The sequence below is a fragment of the Filicampus tigris genome, chromosome 17 (genome assembly GCF_054856515.1).
Source record: "Filicampus tigris isolate MCC_2025a chromosome 17, RoL_Ftig_1.0, whole genome shotgun sequence".
NCBI classification, from domain to species: Eukaryota; Metazoa; Chordata; class Actinopteri; order Syngnathiformes; family Syngnathidae; genus Filicampus; species Filicampus tigris.
Window position 1 is genome coordinate 8,615,108 of NC_141233.1, and position 23,796 is coordinate 8,638,903.

The 23,796-nt window shown below is 40.6% G+C and overlaps 1 protein-coding gene across 6 annotated transcripts in view; it reads left to right on the top strand.

Annotated features, from left to right (window-relative positions):
* Positions 1–23,796, top strand: part of LOC147133198 (chromatin remodeler ATRX-like) — a 31,143-nt gene that overhangs the window by 1,973 nt on the left and 5,374 nt on the right. For 2 of the 6 annotated variants that reach the window (XM_086013276.1, XM_086013274.1), the window contains exons 2-34: positions 835–1,132; positions 2,204–2,301; positions 2,385–2,440; positions 3,351–3,379; positions 3,485–3,606; positions 3,792–3,908; positions 4,030–4,139; positions 4,301–4,368; positions 4,466–6,195; positions 6,658–6,718; positions 13,169–13,323; positions 13,458–13,631; positions 13,712–13,814; positions 14,851–14,941; positions 15,022–15,207; positions 15,284–15,416; positions 16,821–16,930; positions 17,559–17,702; positions 17,781–17,958; positions 18,033–18,170; positions 19,039–19,214; positions 19,286–19,403; positions 19,665–19,801; positions 19,880–19,923; positions 20,260–20,351; positions 20,443–20,560; positions 20,645–20,733; positions 21,806–21,911; positions 22,017–22,194; positions 22,656–22,847; positions 22,925–23,068; positions 23,163–23,234; positions 23,303–23,398. In XM_086013276.1, the coding sequence (XP_085869402.1) occupies positions 2,435–2,440; positions 3,351–3,379; positions 3,485–3,606; positions 3,792–3,908; positions 4,030–4,139; positions 4,301–4,368; positions 4,466–6,195; positions 6,658–6,718; positions 13,169–13,323; positions 13,458–13,631; positions 13,712–13,814; positions 14,851–14,941; positions 15,022–15,207; positions 15,284–15,416; positions 16,821–16,930; positions 17,559–17,702; positions 17,781–17,958; positions 18,033–18,170; positions 19,039–19,214; positions 19,286–19,403; positions 19,665–19,801; positions 19,880–19,923; positions 20,260–20,351; positions 20,443–20,560; positions 20,645–20,733; positions 21,806–21,911; positions 22,017–22,194; positions 22,656–22,847; positions 22,925–23,068; positions 23,163–23,234; positions 23,303–23,398 (5,217 nt within the window). In that variant the 5' untranslated portion in view covers positions 835–1,132; positions 2,204–2,301; positions 2,385–2,434. Of the gene's footprint in view, positions 1–449; positions 1,133–1,373; positions 1,706–2,203; positions 2,302–2,384; positions 2,441–3,350; positions 3,380–3,484; positions 3,607–3,791; positions 3,909–4,029; positions 4,140–4,300; positions 4,369–4,465; positions 6,196–6,657; positions 6,719–13,168; positions 13,324–13,457; positions 13,632–13,711; positions 13,815–14,850; positions 14,942–15,021; positions 15,208–15,283; positions 15,417–16,820; positions 16,931–17,558; positions 17,703–17,780; positions 17,959–18,032; positions 18,171–19,038; positions 19,215–19,285; positions 19,404–19,664; positions 19,802–19,879; positions 19,924–20,259; positions 20,352–20,442; positions 20,561–20,644; positions 20,734–21,805; positions 21,912–22,016; positions 22,195–22,655; positions 22,848–22,924; positions 23,069–23,162; positions 23,235–23,302; positions 23,399–23,796 lie in introns of those variants that run through there. The other 4 variants (XM_086013272.1, XM_086013273.1, XM_086013277.1 and 1 more) reach the window with 3 other exon arrangements.

Genomic DNA, 23,796 nt, shown 5'->3' on the forward strand with positions numbered 1-23,796 from the left:
CTGCATATCTGCACTCACAATCACACCTAGGGGCAATTTAGAGTATCCAATCAACTTACCATGCATGTTTTTGGAATGTGGGAGGAAACTGGAGTACCCGGAGAAAACCCACGCAGGCACAGGGAGAACAAACTCCACACAGGGAGGCTGGAGCCGGGATCGAACCCACAACCTCTGAACTGTGAGGTGGACGTGCTAACCAGTCGCCCACCGTGCCGCCCGTAATGTTACTTGAAACTTAAATATGAAATTTAACTCTTTCATGCAAAGTGGTCGCTACAGTGGACAGCTATTTAAAAGTTGCTTTCGCCTATATTAATTAATCTAAAAATCTATATTTATATTTTAAATAATAACATTACATCATAATTAATGCATGTAAGGGTTAAAAATATTTTTTTTAATTTAGATTGATTAATAAAGGCGAAAGCTACTTTTAAATAGCTGTCCACTGTAATGACCACTATGCATGAAAGGGTTAATAAATACTAATTTAGACAAATTTGTATAGCACCATAAGATATCTGTGTAGGCCCAGTTAAGCCTCTACAGCATTGTATTTGACATTCTAAGAAAAATATTTGCAAATGATTTTCTCAGTCCCCTATGTATCTGTCAAGCCTCCCTTTAGCCCTGGGAGAGAAAGTGTCTGTGCCAATTGAAAAATAGAATACTTTTTTAAAACGTTGTTCTTTTTTATCATAGATTATATGTTTTTCATGCTTGTTTCTTAGTTTTTCTTGTAAAATCAAACAATATTATCCTTGTGTATTTATGCTCATGTAATTCAGTTAATATGAATGTAAAGTTCTATTTTATTTTATTCTGTCCCAGCACTATTCAGGTCAGACTTCAACCGGCAGATAAAGGGAGAGATGCCTTCAAGGTTATGGAAAGAATTTTCAAGGCAACTTGGCCGCAACAAATGTCACAAATGCAATACAAGCTAGTTCTTCTCCCAACAGGATATACTGTCAGATCACATCTTTGCAGCAAAGATTGTCAAGGGCTTTTACAGGAGTCAAACATTTGGGAATTGTCAGTTGCACTGCTTGGGGCCACCAGCTAGGTTAACCACTTCCAGAGAATTTCCTTAATTCATCACCCACTTCCAAAAATACTTATTTGCAAGGTGAGTCAGAAATACATTAAAACATTTTTCAGTTTTCCCGAGCATGTACACTGATGCAAATGTTGAGAGACCAATTAAATGAATAATATGATTATCACTGGCATTTTTTGTTGAGCATCCATCCAGCCACACTGTTAGTGAATGTTTCAAGAAATTATAGATTTGACAGATGTTCGGATTTAAACCACTATTGCTCTAAGCAGCCATTGGGCGGTAGACATAATAGGTTTAATGACTGTCCTACAACATAACAAAAAGTCACGTTCTAAAAGTCAAGTTCTTGAGAGATAACGCAAAACTAGCGCAAACTACAGTATATTTCCTCCATGTCAACCAATTTTGATTTCAACAGCATTGTGATTTTACTCCGAGCCAACAGGGGGCGATTAAGTGATAAAACATTTAGTAGGGAAACTCGTCAATTTTTTAACGAAAAAAAAGGGGCCCTTGTATTTGTTTTCCTTTACTGTTGTATGATGCTGCGCTCCAAATAAGCGCATCCCACCCTCATTTTTGGTATGCTTAAAAGATAAGGACGTAAAAGAATTCTCCAAATCTTGCAGCGATGTTAAGGTAAATAGGTGAAACCACTGCGTCGTACGCTCCCAGCAAGAATGGAAAATAGCAATATGCTAGTTTAGCTACAATGGCTAGCGGCCAGCCAGAACCTAAAAACGCTGAAGTTTACGAATAATTTTGGAGGAAATAGTGACTCGTTTAATATATGCGTGAAAAAGAAACATTTGTTTTTGACTTGAATATTGTCTTTACTCTGTTGCTAGAGTAACATTTGTCATATGCATGTTGTCTTAATTCGATTACTGTAAACGTGTGTACTGTGGTCAATATCAGAAACTTCTGACCTTAGGACCGAGCCAAACTGTCTTACTTTCAGGGAAGCATCCCGCTCATGTTACATATTATAAATCTACCTCCCAGGGTATAGTTTAATTACTCTACAACTCTCTTATATATCTGGCTCCATTAACTTTGTTCTTGACTACCAGTTAATATTTGAGTACTTAGTATTCAAACAGATGGCTGGATAACACACCTTTTACTTGGCTACAGTACTACGACAAGCAAACTGAATGTATTGGTCAACAAGCTACACGAATACCTGGCCCATTCTACGCACGAGGACAGCAATGGCTCAGCCGAGCCTGATGGTAACATCACAGCCTATTCATCCTTTGTCCTTGTGTGACATTTGTCAGAATTTTTGTTGACATTTTGTATGTTACATTTGCAGAGGTAACAAACAGGAATGGTTCAGTGGAAAAGTCAACAGCCCCCTCTGTGATGGAGGTAATGGAACATGCAATAGTAACGGTTCAAGCAAATCACATCTAATGTAGTAAAGGTGACATGATACTATTTATTTTCAAAGTATAAAACAGTTCCCAGGTGTCCTAATAAAATATCAAAATACAGAAGGGGGTAAAATGGGAAATTTACCATTGACCATAGATTCTTAACACAAATATATATATATTTTTTTTTCGGTTGGGGGGGGTGTGTTTGTCTCATGCAAGTGAGCCACTGCTCCGCCCGCCAACCTATACAATGCAGAGTTCAGCTTTTGTTACCATGACAACAGGGTTCAGGGCTAGGGTTTCAGATACTTAATACTAAACAGCCCAGAGTCCTTCGAGAATAGTGAACTCTTGTGTATTACAATTTTTGTGCAGATTAGTAAATGTGATGCATGCAGCGGACACACAACCAAACACAAATTTGAAAATGGCAGATCTTAACCCAGCCTAGCTGGCAAGCCATGTGCGTAGAAACTCGGTATGGGATGAATTATGTAAATTAGACACATCATTATACCACAGTCTGTCAAAAATTAAGGATGGCTTGCTTACAGTTACAATTTCGGAACAATGCAGCCATGAAAACGTTTTCATGGATGTTTAATTTCACACTTGACGGGTGAGCAGGCACTCCACAAACCAAATGTTTCGTATACAAGGAATTTAAAAGTCAATTTTCCATATTACTACTGTATGTCCCCTTAAACAAATCAAGCACCAGTGCTCAGCATTCTCATGGTCAAGCAAAGCAAGGACTAGGTTAGATTGATAGAGTGAAATCACTGAATGTTGTTAATTATTTGTCAATACTATTGGTTGTCAATAATGGCAAGATTCAAATCAACATTTTACAATCAGAACTGTGCACAGCAGCTTAAAAGTGTCACTTTGCTTCTTTGTAGGTACTTGTGGACACAAAATTCTCCAGAAGGTGAGTTTAGAAGAACTACATGCGAAATGCTCAGCTCATGACCAAAATAGAAGAGAAATTGGCTTTCAGTGTCATTTACTTAGTTCTTTCTCGATATCATTTCAGAAAACCCTCTGTTGTTACAAAGCATTCTGGCTTGGACGAGTCTGCAGACTCAAACGACAGCGACAATGTAGATTTCCCCTTTAGTGCAAATGGTCACCCAGATACCACTTGTCTTCCTAAAGGTACATCTTACTTTTACTTTGAAACACTGCTCTGCACAAGTTTTCAATTTAACAGTTCGTTCTATAAAATTCAACAACAGTCTATCCCATCTATGCTAAGCTAACGCAGTTCAGTTATGACAAATGTAACGTTCTGTCCTTTTATGATGTTACAATGTAATGACAAGATTGCCATATTTGTCCAGGCACTGTTTTGGTCAGACCTGAACCTGTAGATAATGGCAGAGATGACTTCAGGGGTCCTGAGTTTCGCAGCCGGAAAAGTAACGTGTTACGGAAAGAATTGTCAAGGAGACGAGGAGGTCGGTGAAGTTCTGCTGGACAAAATTGCAACAAATGTCGCAACAACAACACAAGCTATTTCTTCTCCCAACAAGATATGAGACCACGTCTATTAACTAACAGTATTGTCGGCTTTTACAGGGGGCGAACATTTGGAAATTGTCAGTTGCACTGCTTGTGGCCGTCAAGTGAACCACTTCCAGAGAGATTCCCTTATTCGCCACCCTGTTCTCAAAGTACTTATTTGCAAGGTGAGTCAGAAATATATTCCATTTTTTTCCCCTCTTTTTCTGACCTTGTCCATCCGTATTCCAGAATTTCTCTCCAAATGTTGTGAGACTACATATATTTTATGTCATTTTTATATTTTATATACATAGTCTGTAATTTTCACTCTGTTTTGGTTGGACAGTCATGCTACAAATATTACTCAAGTGACGACATCAGCAAGGATGGAGATGGAATGGATGAGCAGTGTCGGTAAGATTATATGGGAAAATAAGTATTGTATATTTTTATTTATGTTTAAAATGTACCCTCTGTCCTTTTTTTTTTTTTTTTTTTTACTCTTATGCAGATGGTGTGCAGAAGGGGGCAACCTAATCTGCTGTGATTTCTGTAGCAATGCCTTTTGCAAGAAGTGCATTCTGAGAAATTTGGGGCGAAAGGAGCTCTCTGGTATCTTGGAGAGCAAGTGGTACTGCTACGTGTGTAACCCTGAGCCCCTTTTTGGCCTTGTGATGGCCTGCGACAGCGTGCTGGAGAACATGGAGCATCTGTGGCAACAGCACCGCAAGAGAAACCGAGCTGAGCCGGAGAAATCTGAACTTTTTGGCATGCTGCCTCTACCTCAAATCCTTCCCTTTGCTAAATGGGATCACAGTGGTATGGATAGTAGTGTTGTCTTCAACTACAACACTTTAAATGTCTCCAAAGATATGACCGCAAAGGTCAAACATTTAGTGGACTCTGCAAACAACGTGAACACGAGCTTCATTCATTTCATTCATACTGCGACAAAGACTAAACAAGGCGTTCGCAGCCTCTATTTGAAGTCATATTTGACAGTGGTGAAATCCATGCGATTGTCTCTTGCGGCACTCGAGGAAAGCATTAAAGAAGAATTCAGCGACTTGGACGTCTCCAGTTGTTGGGAGGAGTTACTTAGCAACAACTTTGTGGCCCAACCTGCCACAGAAACAGATGCGAAGATCTCCAGTGAGGGAATCTTGAATAAGTTGCCGAAGCTGTCAGATGAATATGTGGAAAAGGAAGTCCTCGCTGATGTGGTTAGCACAAGTGAGGCCGTGGACTTGCCTTTACACAATGCCGCACACAATCTGCTGACCACAAATCCGCAGTTTCCGCAAAGTAGTCTCAACATGACCAAAAAGCTAGTGGTCAAACTTACACCAGTACCTGTGGCAGAGGAGCCCTGCTCAGATGTACACTTTCTTCCAGAAGACATGGGAGAAGAAATGTTTCACGGAAAAGATGCGTCAGGAAACGAAGAGATGGCTGCTGCTGACAGTAAAATGAGCATCAACCACCCAAGCACATCACTCCACCTAGAAGAGGAGCAAGGCAATCGGAGGTCTCCCCGTGTCAAGACAACACCATTGCGTCGTCCCAGCGATGTCAAGGGTAAGCCGTCGCTCTCAACGGCAGAGAGCGAGAACGAGTCAGACCCCGAGGCACGGCCAAGTTCAGCGGCCGCCCAAATCCCTGAGGAGCAAAGTCTGAGCCAGACCAGAGATGACTCTGACTCAGATGAAATGCCCGCAGTGCTTCTCGAGCGAGTGGCTATGACTCAAAGAACCGATGAGCCCCAGACCGACGATGAGGACGATGATAACGATGGCAGTCAAGCGTCTGGCAAAGTGGCCAAAAAGTGTCTCTTCTGGCTCACAAAGAACACCCCGATATCGCCAGAGAGGATTCGCCGCAAACGGAAGCTGCTCGACCGTTCGCCCGAGTCTGACTCCGTCAGTAAGAGTCGACGGGAAAGGGGGACGGATTCCTCCAGTGACGATCAAGACCTGCAGGATCAAATGCAGCACCTGAAGACCCTCAGGTCCCGCAAGTCTCATCTCGTCAAGAGCGAAACGGAAGGCTGTGCTCGACAGAAGGGGATAGCGGAGGCCAGAAAGCACAAGACTCGTGCTCGCCAGGAAGTTATAGAGACCACCTCGTCATCAAGCGAGGACGACCGTGACGACTACTCTGGGAGTGACGCAGACAATCATAAGATGAAAGCAATCGGTGACGATGTGACGTTACGGGGAGCAGCTTTCCATCAGTCATCTGGTAAGTCTGACAACGTAGCGCCCCTTTTCCACAACATGGTTCCACTCAATGGCAAAACTTTGTATTTGTCTTGTACATGGGTGGTCAAGGTTATAATTGTGCTGAGATGGTATAATGCGAGTGAGAAAAAAGACTCCTAGCTTTTTTTTGGTCAAGCATATTCAATGTAATTTGTAGGATACAGGACTAGAATTGATGCAAACATACATTAACGCTAGCGTAGCCGTTTTCGTTGCTGCAAATAAGTACAAGGTGCATCTTTCCATCCGTCTCCTATGCCACCCATTCTCACTAGGGTCGTGGGAGCGCTAGAGCATAACCTCACCGACTTTGGGCGAAAGGCAGGGCACACCCTGGACTACTCGCCAACCAATCGCGGGACACATTGACAAACAGGCATTCACACTCATTCGTTATTGTAATTGCTTTTTTTTTTTTTTTTTTTTTTTTTTAATTTTGCAGGCGATGAGGATCGAGCTGGGCCCACCTGGGCAGCAGGGGATGACGACGACCCTGAAAATAGGTATGGTTCTAAAAGCCTGGAAGTAGAGTGTGTAAAACAGCCAAGGTTTGGGAGAAAGACTGCAAGTCCGAGAAGCAAACCCTCTGCTAAATCCACCAACTCCAATGCCATCAAGAGTCAGTTGCGGTCTTTTCACGCGCGGCCAAAACGTAGCTGCAGTAGAGCGCCGGAAATCAAATACACATTCTAATAGAAGAGACGTAGGGCTGTTTTATTGACATAAAGATTTATTCAAATGTCTATCACATAAATTGATTGCTCCAGACATAGAAGCAAGAAGCTTGTAGTTCAATGTCCTAAAAGGGGAATTGTTTGTTGCCTTATATTCAAATCTGTTCATGTATGACAGACAGGTTTATATGCTGTGAAAGTATTTTAACAAAGTAAGAAAGTCAAGCCTGCTAGCCTGGGTAGCTACACAATCAACAAAGTTGTGTACAGCACTTTGAACTGATGCAAATGTGACATACTTGCAAAGGTGAAGTATGAAGTTTAAATCTTGCCTTTCAGATTTTTTTTTTGTCAGATTGACTTTAAAAAAAAAGGGAAGCCTACTTCTTATCATTTATTTAAAAAAACATTTCTTGAAATTTTTACAACATGCTTGTTGTAGGCAGATTATTGGCAAGAATAAAACGGAAATGCTTCAACCTTCATTGTTCTGATTTTTCTACCACACTGAATCGTAAATCATCGCTGCTAGTGTTTAATTTTAGATTAATACTTATAAAATTTCAAAATTATATTACTGAATAAAGATGCCTGTGAATATATTCTCATTCGTCCAGGTAATTTCATTCTCCAAGCATTGAGTCTACAATAACTGGACTGTTCTGGTTGTCTTAGAACAGTGTTTTTCAAACACTGTGCCGCGGGAAATTATCGAATTATCTCATTTGTGTGCCTGTGCGGTCTAGCGCCTGGCAGCGTAATCATGTAGTTACTACATTGTAGTACTCGTCCATACCAGTAGGTGGCAGCAGCAGGTAGCTAATTGTCTTTGTTTAGAGACAAGCAAATTAGTGACGCATGTTTATCCAAACAGGCCCATGTTTCACACTAAGTATCAATATGAAACATTATAAAATACTTTTTTCTTTGTGTTTATTGAATTCCTATTCAAGATGCGATAATATAACGCCATTCTTCAATGTTAAAAAATGCTTATATAAACAATATAACACTCATATTGTTAAAATAAGATTTTATTTCACAATTTCAACTGGTGGTGTGCCGCGGGATTTTTTTCAATGAAAGAACTGTGTCTTGACTCGAAAAAGTTTGAAAAACACTGTCTTGGAAGACGTTTCATTCTTTTCGTCTTCATCCACCCTGCTCTTGTTCCATCTGGAACTAGATGCACTTTTTAGAAATGACCATCTGTGGTAACCACAAATTTTGAGGGCCTCCCTCTGGTGCCTATACTCTTTGTCTTTGGCCAGTGGGCTGGTAGGAACATTATCAAGTCTGTGTTGTAAGGATCTGGTAATGCCTAGTTTGTGTTCCAGTGGGTGGTACGAGTCAAAAAGAATTGGCCAGTGTATGTGGGTTTTCTGTAAACCCCAACCTGGAGGCCCCTGATGTCTCCAATGTGGACATTGCAGTCCAAAAAGAACAACTTTTTGTCATTGGTATCCTTATATCTTAGCTCGGCTTGTACTTTTTTTTGCGTGAGAAACCCATATTTCATCTAGAAAAAAAGTTTGAACATCACTAGTGAATCTGGGAGTTGGTGGTTGTGTTACTTTGGCTGCTAAATGCTATCTTGGTTGACAGTTCAACAGCTGTAAACAAGTCAATACTCTCACCAGATACCCCAACTTCCTGGCTTCCAGTTCTCCAAGCCTTGCACTTTTTTTTGGTTTTGGAAACTGGATGTGTTCTATACCACTTAGTCCCATAGACCGCAATTATATTGTCCTAAATTGTTTTTATTTCACTATGTTGTATGTGTCTGTGCTGTGCTGCTTGTTAAAGTAGTAAGGTATTGATAACCGGCCGTGTTGTAGACTTCCACGTGACTATAGACCGCAATGATAATTTTTTCGCACTCTTGTTCTTGAATCAAGAATCAAAAACAGCTGTACAGGACGCTGTGTGTGACGTAGTTGTTTCTTGAAGCTAATTGGCTACCTTGAAGTGATTTGTGACGAAAGTTTTTCCAATTTTTCCACCTTGAGCGAATGTGTGGATTTTTTTTTTTTTGCGTGGCCCCGTGTCCCGTTGCGTCGAAGGCGTCATTCGTGCCGCTCGCACGCATTCGTGACCAACTGCACAAACTGTATTAGCTGAATATGGAATTGCACTGCCAAACGGTCTGAATGTATCATTTGGTCGAGACTCATCTGTCTACCTGCACCTTATAGAGAAACAAAAGTCTTTTGGGGACAAAAATGGATGAATTTGGAAATGGAAGACAAGATCATTTGAAAGAGGAATGAGCAAGGCAACCTACATAAAGGTTGAGAAGCCATCTGTAAACATTACGACAACACCTTCCAGAAAGACTCATTAATTTAGCCTCTAACAAATAACAGACAAATAGCACAGCCCCTTTTGGCCTTCAGGTGCCTCCACAGCCCTAATTACAACTGAATGGAATATTAACAAAGGGGATTGTACACAAATCACTGTTGTTGGCGAGCAGAGACATGGTTTTTAACAATGGACGTTTTGGATAGCAAATGAGTGATACCGTTTGTGGAGCTGGCGTTAATCCACCTCATCCCTACGCCCCATGAACCTTTACGTGAATTATGGGCGCGACTTTCGGTACAAATGGGAACCGGCGTTTTGTTTACATGGAAACTGATTGCGCGAGTCCATTTTCTATGACAGCTGCAGACTTAAACAAAGGTGCAATCAGCAACACTAGTAGCATTAGACAACCAGTACTGTCCAGTTGCAATCGATTCCATGCCATGGGAATTTATAAATAAAATATAAATATAAAGTGCACAAGTCTGAAGATCCACTTTAGGTTGCTGTTATTTTCCCTACTGATTTTCCTTTAAAACATTAAATGTATTTCCTTTTGACAGGCCCTGTTTAAATGTGGCCAGAAATATAACCTATTTTACCCAAGCTGCCTTTCCATTGGTTTGTTTTGAACACCGATGTTGAAACTTTATTATTGAAGCTTTATTTTGGTTTTAAAAATCTACCCTCTCTTAGGCTTTTGTGGTGAACATAATCTTGTCATATAGATAACTGGAAGAAAAAAAAACCCAACAATGATTCATGCAACTCTTTGTAGACACAAATCACATCTGGTTGTTAAAGATGTGTTGCATGCCGATTGACTTTTTTCATTGTTAATTAGTGTAAAGTTTAACCTTTAAGGTCGTCAGCATCACGCCTCTGGTATTTGCCACCATAATGAACAATAAATTTGATTGTGACATTATACTTTAAAAACTGGTATTTAGTCTCTTTTTTCTTAAGGGCCTGCCTTTTGTCACCCCACTTGAAAAAAAAAAAAAAAAGCTCCACCAAAAAGGTCACAACCAGCGCAATAGAGCGATATCAACAAAAAACATATCCTAATGACCTTTGACTTCTGCCTTGCGCGGTCAAGGTGGATGGGCTGGCTTTCCAATTCGGTTGCAATCTTGCACCGGCGTTTTTGAATGACCTGTGACATTCTTAAGAAGTATGGTTTATAAATTTACAAGACTTTGAGTGCAATCCTCTTGCCTTACTATAATTACACTATCTTGGATTGATCATCTTCACTTGCAACAGTTGTGCTTACCATCATTTTACATTTTGTATTTTCAGGATTATTAATACACGTCTATAGACTGATGGACAGTTTAGCCTAATGTAAGGAACATCCCATGAATTTTAACCTCGACTTCATATTTTAAGAATTAACAGTTCTTGCTCTGGCACCCGACTCTTACACTTGAAAGTGTCAAGATTATTTTAGAGACGTATTGAGTGCTGATGAACGTTTTAGGCTATGTAATGAACTTTTCACTAGTACCTAGCAAGCAGCAGTTGAGAGCTCTGGATAAGCAAGTACAGTGTGGTCTGATTCACACACTCACGCAGTCCTTGTTCTGCTGAGGTTTCGAGATAGCTGTCAACATGAACAGAGTTGCATGACTGTGTTCAAGGCTCAACCCTGAGGAGCGGTGTGGGCTCACGCAGTTGAAACTGAAGCCAGCATTTGACTCAGAAGGGCTTTTCCCTGTGGGCCTCATTGTAGGGGGGGAAAAAAAGAAAACAAAGCAGCCGGAAAGAATCAGTTGATGGGCTAGTGAGCCAAATGAGCTGCTGTAATCGCATCCGTGGCTACCGTTTGTTTTTTTATCCAGATCTCATTATGAGCTGTCAGTCATTGTTTCAGCTAAAAAAAAAAAAGAAATCAACCTATATTAGCATTTTTGTCTGTTTTACCCCACTTTCTATGCACAGATAAACATTACTGCTGACCATTTTCTAAAGCTTATTGCACAGCTTCTTTAAATGGAGGACTTTGACTGCCTTCCAATTCCGACCCGCCCTAGAGGAAGCAGTCGCAGTTCTCTGAAGTTGAGACAATTTGTGTTTAGAATAAATGGCGCAGGTCACTACTTCCAAGTAGAAATAACAATGTTGTACATCTGAGAATTGAGAGTGGGCTGTGAAACAACAATTATAAGCACCCAAATTCCGGTTATGTCCTTTTTTTAATGACACCCATGTTTGTTTCTCGTGTTTTTCTCTCCAGGTCGGATTTTCTGACAGCACAGCAGTGAATGCAGTGCTGTTAGGAAGGAATGTCTTAATGTGGGATTTTGTAGCCGTCGACTCATTTGTTTGTAGTTTGTGACGTGACTTTTTTTCTTTTTTTTTTTTTTTTTTTTTTTTTTGATTCGCTAGTAAAATGGTCAGCAAGAATGTGAAGATCACATTGTGCTTACTAAGGCCAAAGCATGTAAAATACTTCATTGGTGCTCTTTTTGGAAACCACCCACTAAGCACTCCCAGTCTTGATTGCTGCTACGCTGTAACACTTCCCGGTTTTAACACGTTGGATTCAGTGGCAGTGAAGATGGCTGCTCCCTTCCCTCTCGTGACTCATGTCGATGACCTACTATTAGATTAGGGGCATGTGCAAACATCAGGATTTCTGAAAGATTTGAAATGGGATGGACAATTAAGCTCAAGTCCGGAAGAAGTCCCACACATCGTACTTCATTCAGGGTTGACTTGTCTTAATGCAGCACCGGACTGACCGGTCAAAACAATGCATTACTTTGGAAGTTTGATCGTTTTTTTTTTCTTCACCATTTTCACATGTGGATCATGAGCAGGATGATTTAGAGCAGGGGTGTCGGAACCCCGCTCCTCGAGGGTTGCTGTCCTGCCTGTTTTCCATCTCTTCCTGCTGCTACACACCTGTTTCAAATGATCAGCTCATCAGCAAGTTCTGCGGGAGCCTGATCTTGATCCCGATTGTTTGAATCAGGTGTGTTGGACGAGGAAACCTCTAAAACATGCGGGAGGGCGGCCCCCGAGGACTGGAGTTTGACTCCCCTGATTTAGAGACTTCATCAATTCTGCTTTATTTTCTGTATAGTGGAGAGACACCATGTTACATGGCTTACCATCTATAGTCTTTATTTATATGTGCTAGTTGTAAATGTTATATTATACCAGAGGTCTTTTTTGATCCGCAAAGTGGATTTGTCCATCTAATTAATCAATGAGGGGTTGGTCCAAGACCCTTCTTTCCCCCTAAATCAATTCTTCACCTTAAGGTGTTCTTAGTCGACAGAATGTGCACAAAGCAGAAGCTCCGAGGGCTAACATCAGTGATGTCTAATCTCACAAATGTCATTCTGGATGAATTGATAAAAATATAATATATTGGCCACCATCTTGTAAAAAGTCTTCCCAGAGCAGTTGATGCTGTATAGCTGTAAAGGTGCGGAGACCATGTCTATATTTTCTTCCTTTTTTCCTCTTGTAGGTGTAATTGCCTTGCGTCTCAATACATTTGTCAATATAGTGTATTATGCGGTTTAGAAAATGCAAGAGGGAATGATGTAATAAAAAGAAAACAATCCCGCTCCTACATGGACGTACTTTTATCAATGTCGTTGTGTTTTGGTGGCATTTGTGCATACAACTTGCTTGCTCTAATAAATGTTTGCTCTTTAAATTGTCTGATCAGTCTTTTTCTGCTTTTTCCCATGTCCAACTATCACTCTGTTAGTAAGTTCACCTTTGCAGCTTTGCGTTCTTGTTTTCGGTGTAGTTGTTTGGCTTTCACGGACTGACTTGAGCTTTGTCTGGAGGCCCATTTCAACTAACCGGTCATACTGACTCGAACTCATATAATTTATGCCTTGCAGTATTTACATAGCCACGTAATATTTAATTTTCCGGCTGAAGCTGATGTTACTGATCATGAAATGAATTTGAGGTACCTTGTCCTTCTCTTCTACTTTTTAAAAGAATCGCTAAGAAAATACTTTTGGCCCAAATCAATGCCAACTTCTCATCGCTCGATGAGTTATCGTCAGATGAGGAAACGCGGGATGCTGAGTCGCCTTCTGAGCCTGAAAGGGAATTTAAACAAGCCAGTGAAGAATGTGGACAAGAGGACAGTGGTGAGTGTGCCCTGTAAAATAGTCTTGTGCATTTCTTCCAAATAAGCACAAGTCACGTAGGTTTGTTCAAAGTGATGTCTCCTGGGAGTCCAAACCTCCCATTGGTTACGTAGTCATTCAAATGTCTGCTGCAGGGGAGAACTTGTCTTCCGACTCTGAACCCGATGGCCCCAACTTGAGGCAGCACCACTTGCTGCGCCACAAACTCACCTTGGATGAGGGTACAGGAAGTGACAAGGCAGCATCAGGGAATGAAGCAGGAAAGGCAATCAAGAAGAGGAGAGCCGCAAGCTGCAAGGAGCTGAGCAGTAAGGACACCTCACACACGAAGCACTGCCTTTGTGTGCCGTCTTGGAATTTTCTTAACGTGACGCTGCTTTTTGTCCAGCTGATGATGAGAGCGGAGTTACTGATAATAGCTCGTCGGAGCTGGAAGAGTTTGGAATGAGCGAGGAGCTGAGTGAGTCAGAGGAGGAAGAGAAGCTAGAAAGGTACTAAAGGAAAATTAAAAAAAACCTCCACTTTCTGTTTTTTTGAACAGGACAAAAGAATATTTGATCCAACAGTCGAACCTTCTGTACTGTGCAGGGGTTTAGTGCTGTCATTGAGTTGTTTATCCCAACCTTTCTTGCTATAATGCCCAGATATGTAATTAGTAAATTAGTTTAATTCATTATAATTTGTCATTTGATCATACAATGCATCCGGAAAGTATTCAGTGTTTGTAGTGTACTTTAGGAGGGCGCTGTAACATAAAATGTGGAAAAAGTGAACCGCTATGAATAGTTTCTGGATGCACTGTACCTGATATGATTCTTTTCTTTTTTTTTTTTTTTTTCTAATTTGGAAAATCACACAAAACTTTCAAGATGCCTAAACGGCGTGTATTTAGCGAGACTTCTAATGCAAAACTTTAAAAATCTAATCTCTTGTTACAAAGTTATCTATTCTAAAAAAAAATAAGATGGTAAAATCGGGAGAGAAAAAACTTTTCAAAATGTATGTTGTGGAACAGCAACAAGTTTGTGAAGGCCTCAGGCAGGGGGTGACCACAGTGTGGTTATGGTTTCCCTCAGAGGGCTGTGATGACCGTGAAAACCATATACTCATCTCGTTATATCACATACCCAATTTCCACTGCATTTGATTTTTATATGGGAGGTGTGTCAGAAAAACTATAGGACTTGTGTCACAAAATATATGTCAAATCCAAACCACAAGTTTTTCCCCTTTCATTTAAGTACCGCATAAATTGCCTGCGGGCCTTTTCTAAAAATAGCTCATCAGTACAACTGAACTCCCGATAACAATGATTAAATCATTGTTAATAATCATGAGAAGTCATTTTCATTATCAGTGTCTTTACATAGGTGATTATGATTCATTATTTATAGCATTAAAGATAATAAACCAGTCCAGGGTGTACAAGTAGTATAGAAAATGGATGAATGGACACTATTCCGATATAATCGATACAGAAATTCTAGGAACTGCATGTGTGTATCCTGTGTCATTTCCTTGTTCCAGTTCATCCGCTAAAATCAAGCAGGAGTCCCTTCCGCTTGTTAGCAAGAACCCGGCCACCTGCATTTTGTTGTCTGACACCAGCAGTGAGGAGGTAACCGTAGCAATGAGCAATCACCATCACTGGCAAAGGGCAGTTTTGATGTCTGACGTTACTTATTTACACGGGAGTAGAACGAACAAGAGAATGCCGACGGTGAGCTTAGCAACACTCCGGGAACACCCAAAGGACGCAAAAAAATCCGCAGAATCATCCAAGACGACAATCTCCGGACCGAGACCCAGGAAGCGCTGCGAGAAGAGGAGGAGCGATGCAGACGACTGGCGAGTAGGGAGCAGCTGATGGAGGAGCGACGAGAGGTACTGCACATGCAACTATAAACAGTGCATTGCATTTTGTTGTAGTCACGACTGACTGTCCAGCATTGCTTCCCAGACAATTGTCGTCGATATGTCGCAAGAGTCTGTCACCACCAAGCTGATTCTCGATCAGGACGAGCGGACCAAGACGCCTCTAGTCCAGGTGCATAGGAACCTAGTGACGAATCTCAAGCCTCACCAAGTGGACGGTGAGTGCACATTTAAACTTGTGCGCACATTTAAGTCATTCTTCTTCATACATTGTTTGGCTTAAAATTTATCTATGTTTACCTAATGTTAGAAAGCAAATATTTCCAAAAGATCAAATGCAAATGTACTTAAATGTTCAACACAACTGAGCGGTACTTGACACGTGTACTGTACTCGATTAAAAGACAAAAACAAATGAGCCAATGTAACACGAGCTATCATCCCAAAGGTGTCAAAAGGTGCAAAGGTGCAGTCACTTTGGAACAGAAAAGGTCCTACCCCAACGTTATGAAGAATTGTGATTCTAGTCTAGTTCTGCCTAAACCATGATTAATTAATTTCTTAGTGTGTCTCATGACATTTGTATGTGCTGTATTGTATATTGTGATGTACAAATGAACGCTTTACTCCCAACAATGACGTAACCCCAAAAAAATCACTGAATTGTGAGGTAACCGCCCCCCAAAAAATCACTGAATTGTGAGGCAACCAACGCCCTCTTGTGGCCCCTTTTTCTTTTATATAGACAAGGGGTATGCAAATACCAATTTCACTTATTTATTTGATTATTTAATTATTTATTTATCCATCCGTCCACCCTTCCATGTCGGATGTCCATGTATTGAGGTTGGTCGTCCCACGTGATTATACTGTAATATTTAAAACAAAACAAAATGCCAATTTCATTTGAAAACAACGATAATACGAACTAAAATGAAATGTCATTTTCATTTTGACATTAACGTAGGGATGGATTAAATATAATTGAATAAAACAAAAAATGACCCCAGTCATGAGTTTAAAACATATATATAACAGGGGGGACCAAGAACACTTTTCGTTTTTTAATATATAGCATTAGAAATGTCAGCTACATAATTGCTTGTAAGTGTTTAGTGGGGCTAGTGTAAATAGCCCACCAATTACATAAAACATGGAATTATTTTATATCCAAAAGTAAGTGAACCTCCAGCTGTTGTTTAGTCAAACCGATAACAGGCACAAGCGAAACGCATTTGAGTGCTAATTTAATCATTTAAACTGACGAAGGAAATGCTGCATCCTTGAGAGTGGTTTTGGCCTCCACAAGAAGATTATCTACTACAAGATTGTCTCCAAAATATTCCAGCTCCAGACACCCACTATAAGACCAGTAGGGCCTTCAACATGACAGCATCTCTGCCTAGAGGTGGCTGCCCATCAAAACTATCGGTAATAAGCACCAGAAAAATAATAAATGAGGTAAAGGCCGACCCACACGTCACCTCTAGAGACTCGCAGACCACTGTGGTAGCAACAAAAAATGTGCACGTGAAAAATCTCTTTTATGTCGGAGGCCATCATGTTTTCCAAGTGCATTTACTCCGAAAATCATTTTTGTTTCTCTGTGTGCTCATCAACAGGAGTCCAGTTCATTTGGGACAACTGCTGTGAGTCAGTGAAGAAGGCCAACTCCTGTCCAGGATCAGGCTGCATCCTGGCTCATTGCATGGGCCTGGGAAAGACTCTGCAGGTATCGAGCCATTAATAGTAAAGTTAAAAAAAAACAAAAAAAAAAGATTCACAAAATCCATGATTTGGTTCATGTCCCGTTTTTGTGGTCATGGTGTTTGGTTCAGTAGTTGTTGACAGTTAAGGAAATCAATTACGTCTTCTTGTATAGTCCAGTTGAAACTGAAAGAATGGAGCAGTTTGACATTTGACACATCCTCATGACTGTCTGAGATTCAAAGTAAGTGAGATTGTGGCCGTCTGCCTTGATCAGTTTGGTTGCGATACTGATGGAGGAGAGTGAAAGTAGGCAGAGAGAGAAGACTGATGGGATGGATGGATTGCAGCAGGGATAAGGAAGCTGAGTTTATTGTAGAAGTACCGTAGTAATAATGCTATGATTATTACCACTTTTGGTGGTTTTAGTTGCTACTCAAACGGAGCAGATTTGAAATTGTTGCCGTTCTTTAACAGTAATTACACAAATGTGAATTACAAAAAGAATGATAACAATTTATATTACAATGAAAAATGTCAGTCGCTATTACTATCCATTCACAAAATGAAATTAGAAATGATTGAATGTCTCCTATGATTGGTGTATGAATGTATATGTTGTTTGTTCCTTTTCTCCTCTTCCCTCTGTTTAGGTGGTTGCATTCCTGCACACGGTATTGCACTCGGAAATCTTACATTTTAAAACGGCCTTGGTCGTGTGTCCTCTCAACACTGTGCTCAACTGGGTCAGCGAGTTCAACAAATGGCAAAAACAGCTAGCGAAAGATAGGGTGAAGGTATGAGATTACACCCATGGAAACTGACAAAAGAGTACTTGCATCCTCATATGGTTGATGTTCGCAAATGTATGACAGGTTACTGAGCTGGCCACCAAAAAGAATTTTGCTGACCGACTCGGAGCGCTGCGAACCTGGCACGCTACTGGAGGCGTGATGATCATGGGCTACGAAATGTTCAGAAACCTCTCACTATCTCCCAAACTGGACAATGACGAGTTAAAGCAGCATCTTAAAAACCTACTGGTGGATCCAGGTAGAGTACTTGGCATCTTTCACGTTACTTAAACATGTTTTCTGAGGCTGCTTCGTCAATTTGGTCGTCTTCAGGTCCAGACTTTGTGATATGTGATGAAGGGCACATTCTGCGCAACGACAATTCCAACATTTCCAAAGCCATGGGTGCTGTAAAGACACGACGCAGAGTGGTGCTAACTGGCACGCCGATGCAAAACAACCTGGTGGAGTGTAAGTTTGCACCGCTATGCCAATTCGACTTTTGGTTGCATTTTACCTTACACTTACTGTGCTTTTTATGGTTAACAGTCTGTATAACGTCTATCAAGGCGAGGCAATTTTAAAGGTGGAACGATTTTATTCTGGGGAAAGATGACTTTGTTGCGGCTTCCGTAGTTCAAAGTGAGCATTGCCTAGTTAACAACTTTTCCGACCCCTTTTAACGACTATTTTTCAAAAACGCGACTACCGGCTTTAACTCATTCACCGCCAGACATTTTCAGACCCTCTTTTACCCGAACGTTTGAAAAAATTTGAAAACAAGATAAATACATTCCTGGGGTTGAGTGGCTTCACTGTGAAAAGACAAGTACATCATCAAAGGCAGTTAATGCGTTAATTACTATATGAGCAGAATCACTTTCACATAATTTTGCAGAATAAAAGAAAGGAGCCCAGTGGAAGGCACTCACACATCCATCCATCCATTTTTTATACTACTGTAAAACTGTGTTAAAAAAACAGAGCTGGAGGGAGCGTGGGGTTATGATGGTTCATTTTGTGTTTTGTATTATTGAACATTTAAAATGTGATTAAGGATCGTATTTGGATACGTATTGTTTTTCAGTTTCATGCTGTGAGAAAACATGGTGGGAAAAAAGTTTCAAATCTTGTTTGGGATCAGGTTAAAGAAAGCAAATCCCCTGAGAGGGAAAAAACAAAAGTTTTGAGTAAATGTCATTGTCATTTGCTTTTTCTATAAGTGAAAATCAATTCATATCGACTTTTTTCACAAATCTGAGACTTTATTACAAGGCCACATCACCCAGGCCAACTTTCTACAGCGAAAACTAACATCCCTCTCACATTGCCCCCACAGACCACTGCATGGTCAATTTCATCAAGAAGAACCTCCTGGGCTCACTGGGGGAGTTCCGAAACCGCTTTGTCAACCCCATCCAGAATGGCCAATGCGCTGACTCCACGCCCAGAGATGTTCGAATCATGAAGAGGCGCGCACACGTCCTACACGCGATGCTGACCGGATGCGTGCAAGTAAGAACTTGTTTTTATTTATTGTTGTCTTTTCCCATTGCACCAACAATCACTCTCTTTTATTTCTGTAGAGGAGAGATTACTCCGAGTTGACTGAGTTTCTGCCTCCCAAGTACGAGTATGTAGTGGCAGTCAGGGTGTCTCCACTTCAGTATAAATTGTACAGCCACTACCTGGAGCACGTCAGTGGTGAGTAGACGGGGGGCATTGGGAAATACGTCCTTGTGAATTGTTATTCAGAAGTGACTAATTTCAGGATAAAATATTTTAAGAAATAAATTCATCTTATGACAATAAAGCGTGAAGAGTCCAAATGTGTATAGGTGTTGCTCTTTTTTTTTTCTTTAAATGAAGCACTTTGCCCAAGTGGAACTTTGTCTGTAATAGATGTTTTATCTTATTGTGTAGTTCAAATGATGATAAAGTTTAAGTTGAGGCCTTTTTTCTCAGGCTTGGGCAACGTTATCGGCACTGCGAAAATGAAGATCGGCGCAAACCTGTTTAAGGATTTTCAGGTCCTCAGTCGGGTTTGGACTCATCCTTGGTGCCTTCAACTCAGCTATAAGGCCAAAGAAAAAAAGCTCAAAGTAAGAAAACAGTATTCACAAATGGATCATATTTTTTGATGAAATGCTGTTAAAGACTTAACTGTTTTATAATGATAGGCAAGTTTGGTAAAGAGGAAGCATGGAAAGCCACTCATGGAAAGGTAAAATTACTAACTGAATCCTCCGTCAAATGCTGCTGAAATACTTAATATACTTCAGCCAATTTATGTTAGATGTACAGTGAACACTTGCATATTCGTAGTTTGGAATTTGCCTGTTGGCAGATTTATACATTGTTTTTTTTTTGTGCACCATCTGGTGTCAAGGAAATATGTTGAATTTGATTTGACATTGTAACGTATTTGTTGACAAAAGGATTACAAGCATATAATATGTAGTACGTATTTGGCAAAAACAATCTGATGTAGCGAGCTGGTGAACACTATGCTGAACATTTTGATGTTTATAAACTAATAAGATCTTTTCCAACACTATAGCCCTTTTGTTTGCCGTAGCGGACCAAGCAAGAGCAGCACCAATGATCCGACCGAAAGCGCTGCAGCAAACGTTGCTGATGCTGCGTCAAAAGGTACCCAGAGTGATTTAGCGTCGCCGTCGTTACAACAGCAGCTTGCAAACACTCTCCTCATATCATCCGTGTGTATCTTATACCCGCTCAGACCCGTGCTGGTTCAAAAATATGCTGGCTCAACACGACGCAGAAATCCTGGAGCACTCAGGAAAGTTGGTGCTCTTATTTGAGATCCTGAGGATGGCCGAAGCCTTGAACGACAAAGTGTATGTGTCTTTTCTCTCCTTCGATCTCAACACATCTCCTCAGTGCGAAGACAGGCATTTTCTCCTCTCCTTTTCTTTTCTCAGACTTGTTTTCAGTCAATCCCTGGTCTCTTTAGATCTGATTGAGAGTTTCCTGACAGCCTCTCACCGGAGCAGAAAAGACTCATCTGAAGGTATTGTTGATGTTTTCAGTGGTATCTTGACTAATAGTCCCCCCCCACCTTACAAAGTTTTTGAAGTTCCTTAGTTGAATTATTATTATTATTATTTTTTTTTTAATACAACAGGTACCTCGTTGGGTAGATATAGGCCCTTGGGCGGATATTTTTTTTTTTGTAAAGCTTGATTGGTCCTGGGAAGATGTGCTTACTTTGTTCGCTGAAGTTATTCTTACTTTATACATTGAAGCCTGTCTGTGTTTGTAATGAAGATTTGAGCTAGAACATTTTCAGACAGTGAAATCTAGACAGAGTGAGTGATTCGTAGGTGTATTTTACATCAAGCACATTGTTGGGCAGCTAATGTCGCAGAAAGACGATTTTGTTTGCAGCAATCATTATTTTTGTTTTAATTATGCTGGTCAACAGCAAATTCTAATCAGAGATAGCTTTATATGTCGCTAAACATTTTTAATACTGATTTTTTTTTTAAAAAGCTTTTACTTTTTTCTCACACATCAGGTTTTAGCGATGTTTTCATTTTGTGTTTTTTACTTTGACCTATAAAAGCTTGTGCTATACGGATTATTACCACGCCTTGTAATTTATAGCTATGACGTTTCAGAAAAAAAATCCACTCGTTGCTGAACCTAACCCTTAATACGTAAATATTACTAAATATATGACTTTATTACATATTACATTATTTCTATTTGTTTTTATTATTAGGAAAACCTGAGTTTACTTGCAACTCTGATTAAAAAAAAAAAGTTAACCAGTGTTATTGTTTTGTTTGCACAATAATTATTGTATGATTATGTTCTGCTACAGAAACGCAAAGTATATTTTTTTAGCATTTCAAAAAGTAATGCGAATGTAGACGTCATCACTAAATATAAAATATAGAATACTGAAAAATACAGCAAGATGTTTAAGGAGCTGATAGGCTTAATCAGCATTGTGTCATCTGCTTTAGTAGTGGCTTGGGTGAAAATGACTTTTTTTTTTTTATGACAATGGAAGTTGCATACTGCAGTCAAAATACCACTGTTCCTTTACAATAAATATGGCTCCTCTTTTCACCTAGCGGGAAGATGGATTAAAAACATGGATTACTACCGTCTGGATGGCTCTACCACTGCCGCATTACGGACAAAATGGGCTAGTCGTTTCAATAATTCCACTAATACACGGTACAGTTGCACTTCATAATTCCCTTCATTGACTAGACCAATAAACTACGTGTTGGCATCTGACACATCATGTGACGAATTTGACGTAATCTTCTCTCCCCTTAGCGGCCGGTTGTTTCTCATCTCAACAAAGGCCGGCTCGCTGGGCATCAACTTGGTGTCTGCCAACAGGGTGATCATCTTTGACGCCTCGTGGAATCCTTCCTACGACATTCAAAGCATCTACAGAGTGTATCGTTTCGGCCAGGTCAAGCAAGTGTTCGTGTATCGCTTCTTAGCGCAGGTGAGCTCACTGGTCTCGTGCCACTACGTGTTCAAGGTCAACATTGACAGAGTGTCGGCATGAAGTACCTGGCATATTAACGATCAACAACTAAATGAACTTGTTGAGCAGCGGTGTACAATTCAAGACCTGAAAATGTATCACCGCCTCACAATTTTATCAGAACACCTGCCGTAAGAAAAAAGAGAGACTTTGTAGTATTGCGGAGGTAGGTAGTATACAGTATGTGCTTATATACTCAACTTTATTTGTAATGTATGTGCTGTGTGTGGCTTTCCTTTCTTTAATCTGGCACACATAATCATGATTGGGGGTGCTTTTTGATCCCCGCCAATTTCACCATGTGGCTTTCATATACGGAGTTACAAACCACTTTGGGGACTTTTGCTCTTGCCGGCAGGCGTCGGTCCCCATCCAGTCCACTGTAACGTGTCTTTGGTTGCGTGTATGTCGCCGTGTAGGGCACAATGGAGGAGAAGATCTATGATCGTCAGGTGACGAAGCAGTCTTTGTCCTACCGAGTGGTGGATCAGCAGCAGATCGAGAGACACTTCACCCTCTCCGAGCTCACTGAACTTTACACCTTTGAGCCAGACTTGCTGGACGGGCCTTATTCCGGGAAAACAAAGCGGAAGACCTCCGACTTGCCAAAGGTAACAATTTTAAGTGAAACGTTGCCGTTTTGCTTCGTTGACTCGTTAATAATTGTGATACATTTGTATCTTGTTAGGATCATATTCTGGCAATGCTTCTGGAAAAGTGCAAAGACCAAGTAGTCAGCTACCATGAGCATGCGTCTCTGCTGGACCATAAACAAGAGGAGGAGCTCACTGAAGCAGAACGCAAAGATGCCTGGGCTGAGTATCAGGCTGAGGTAATGAGCCATACACTGCGCCAGAAGCAGCAGCAGCAGCAGCTCACCGTATATACACTCTTCCCATTATAATATCTGTGCGTCTTTGTGTTAGTCGCACACAGCCAGCGCCCCAATGAAAATCAGGCTGGACACCTTGAATATGAGGACCAATGAAGAGCTGATGGTAAATATGCTGCATCTTCCGGCTAGTGCCCTTTTGCATTTAACTGAACACAACATATGTGCTTGCAGCACTTGCTGAACAAAAGCAGAACAAAATTAGCAGCCGCCTTCCAGGCCGTTCAGGTCATGACATCTCACCCCCTTGAGGAGTACCTGCTGCATGTGGTGAGTCATTGAAATTCCAGTCAGGCATGAAAGGAACGTGAAAATGATCTGGCACAATCCAAATGACATTTGATAAATGTCTGGATTTTAGGGGAAATGAAGCTCTTACTTTCTTATTGCTTAAGTTGTTTAATTCTTTAAAAAGTAACTTCTTGTACTTTTTTTTTTTTACAGTCAAGATTGGTGAATTCTTAAAACTACTGATTTTTGCTATCACTGACAAAAGCAAATGTAAAATGCAATTTACACTTTTTTTTGCATTACTACTCATTTAGCAGCTTTAGAAACCATCAATACCATTTACAAAAATGAAATTTAACAGCATATGAGTGTGCCACATCACCTGTAGCAGATCACACTTTAGAATGACATGACATAAACAAAATTTAAATGCATCA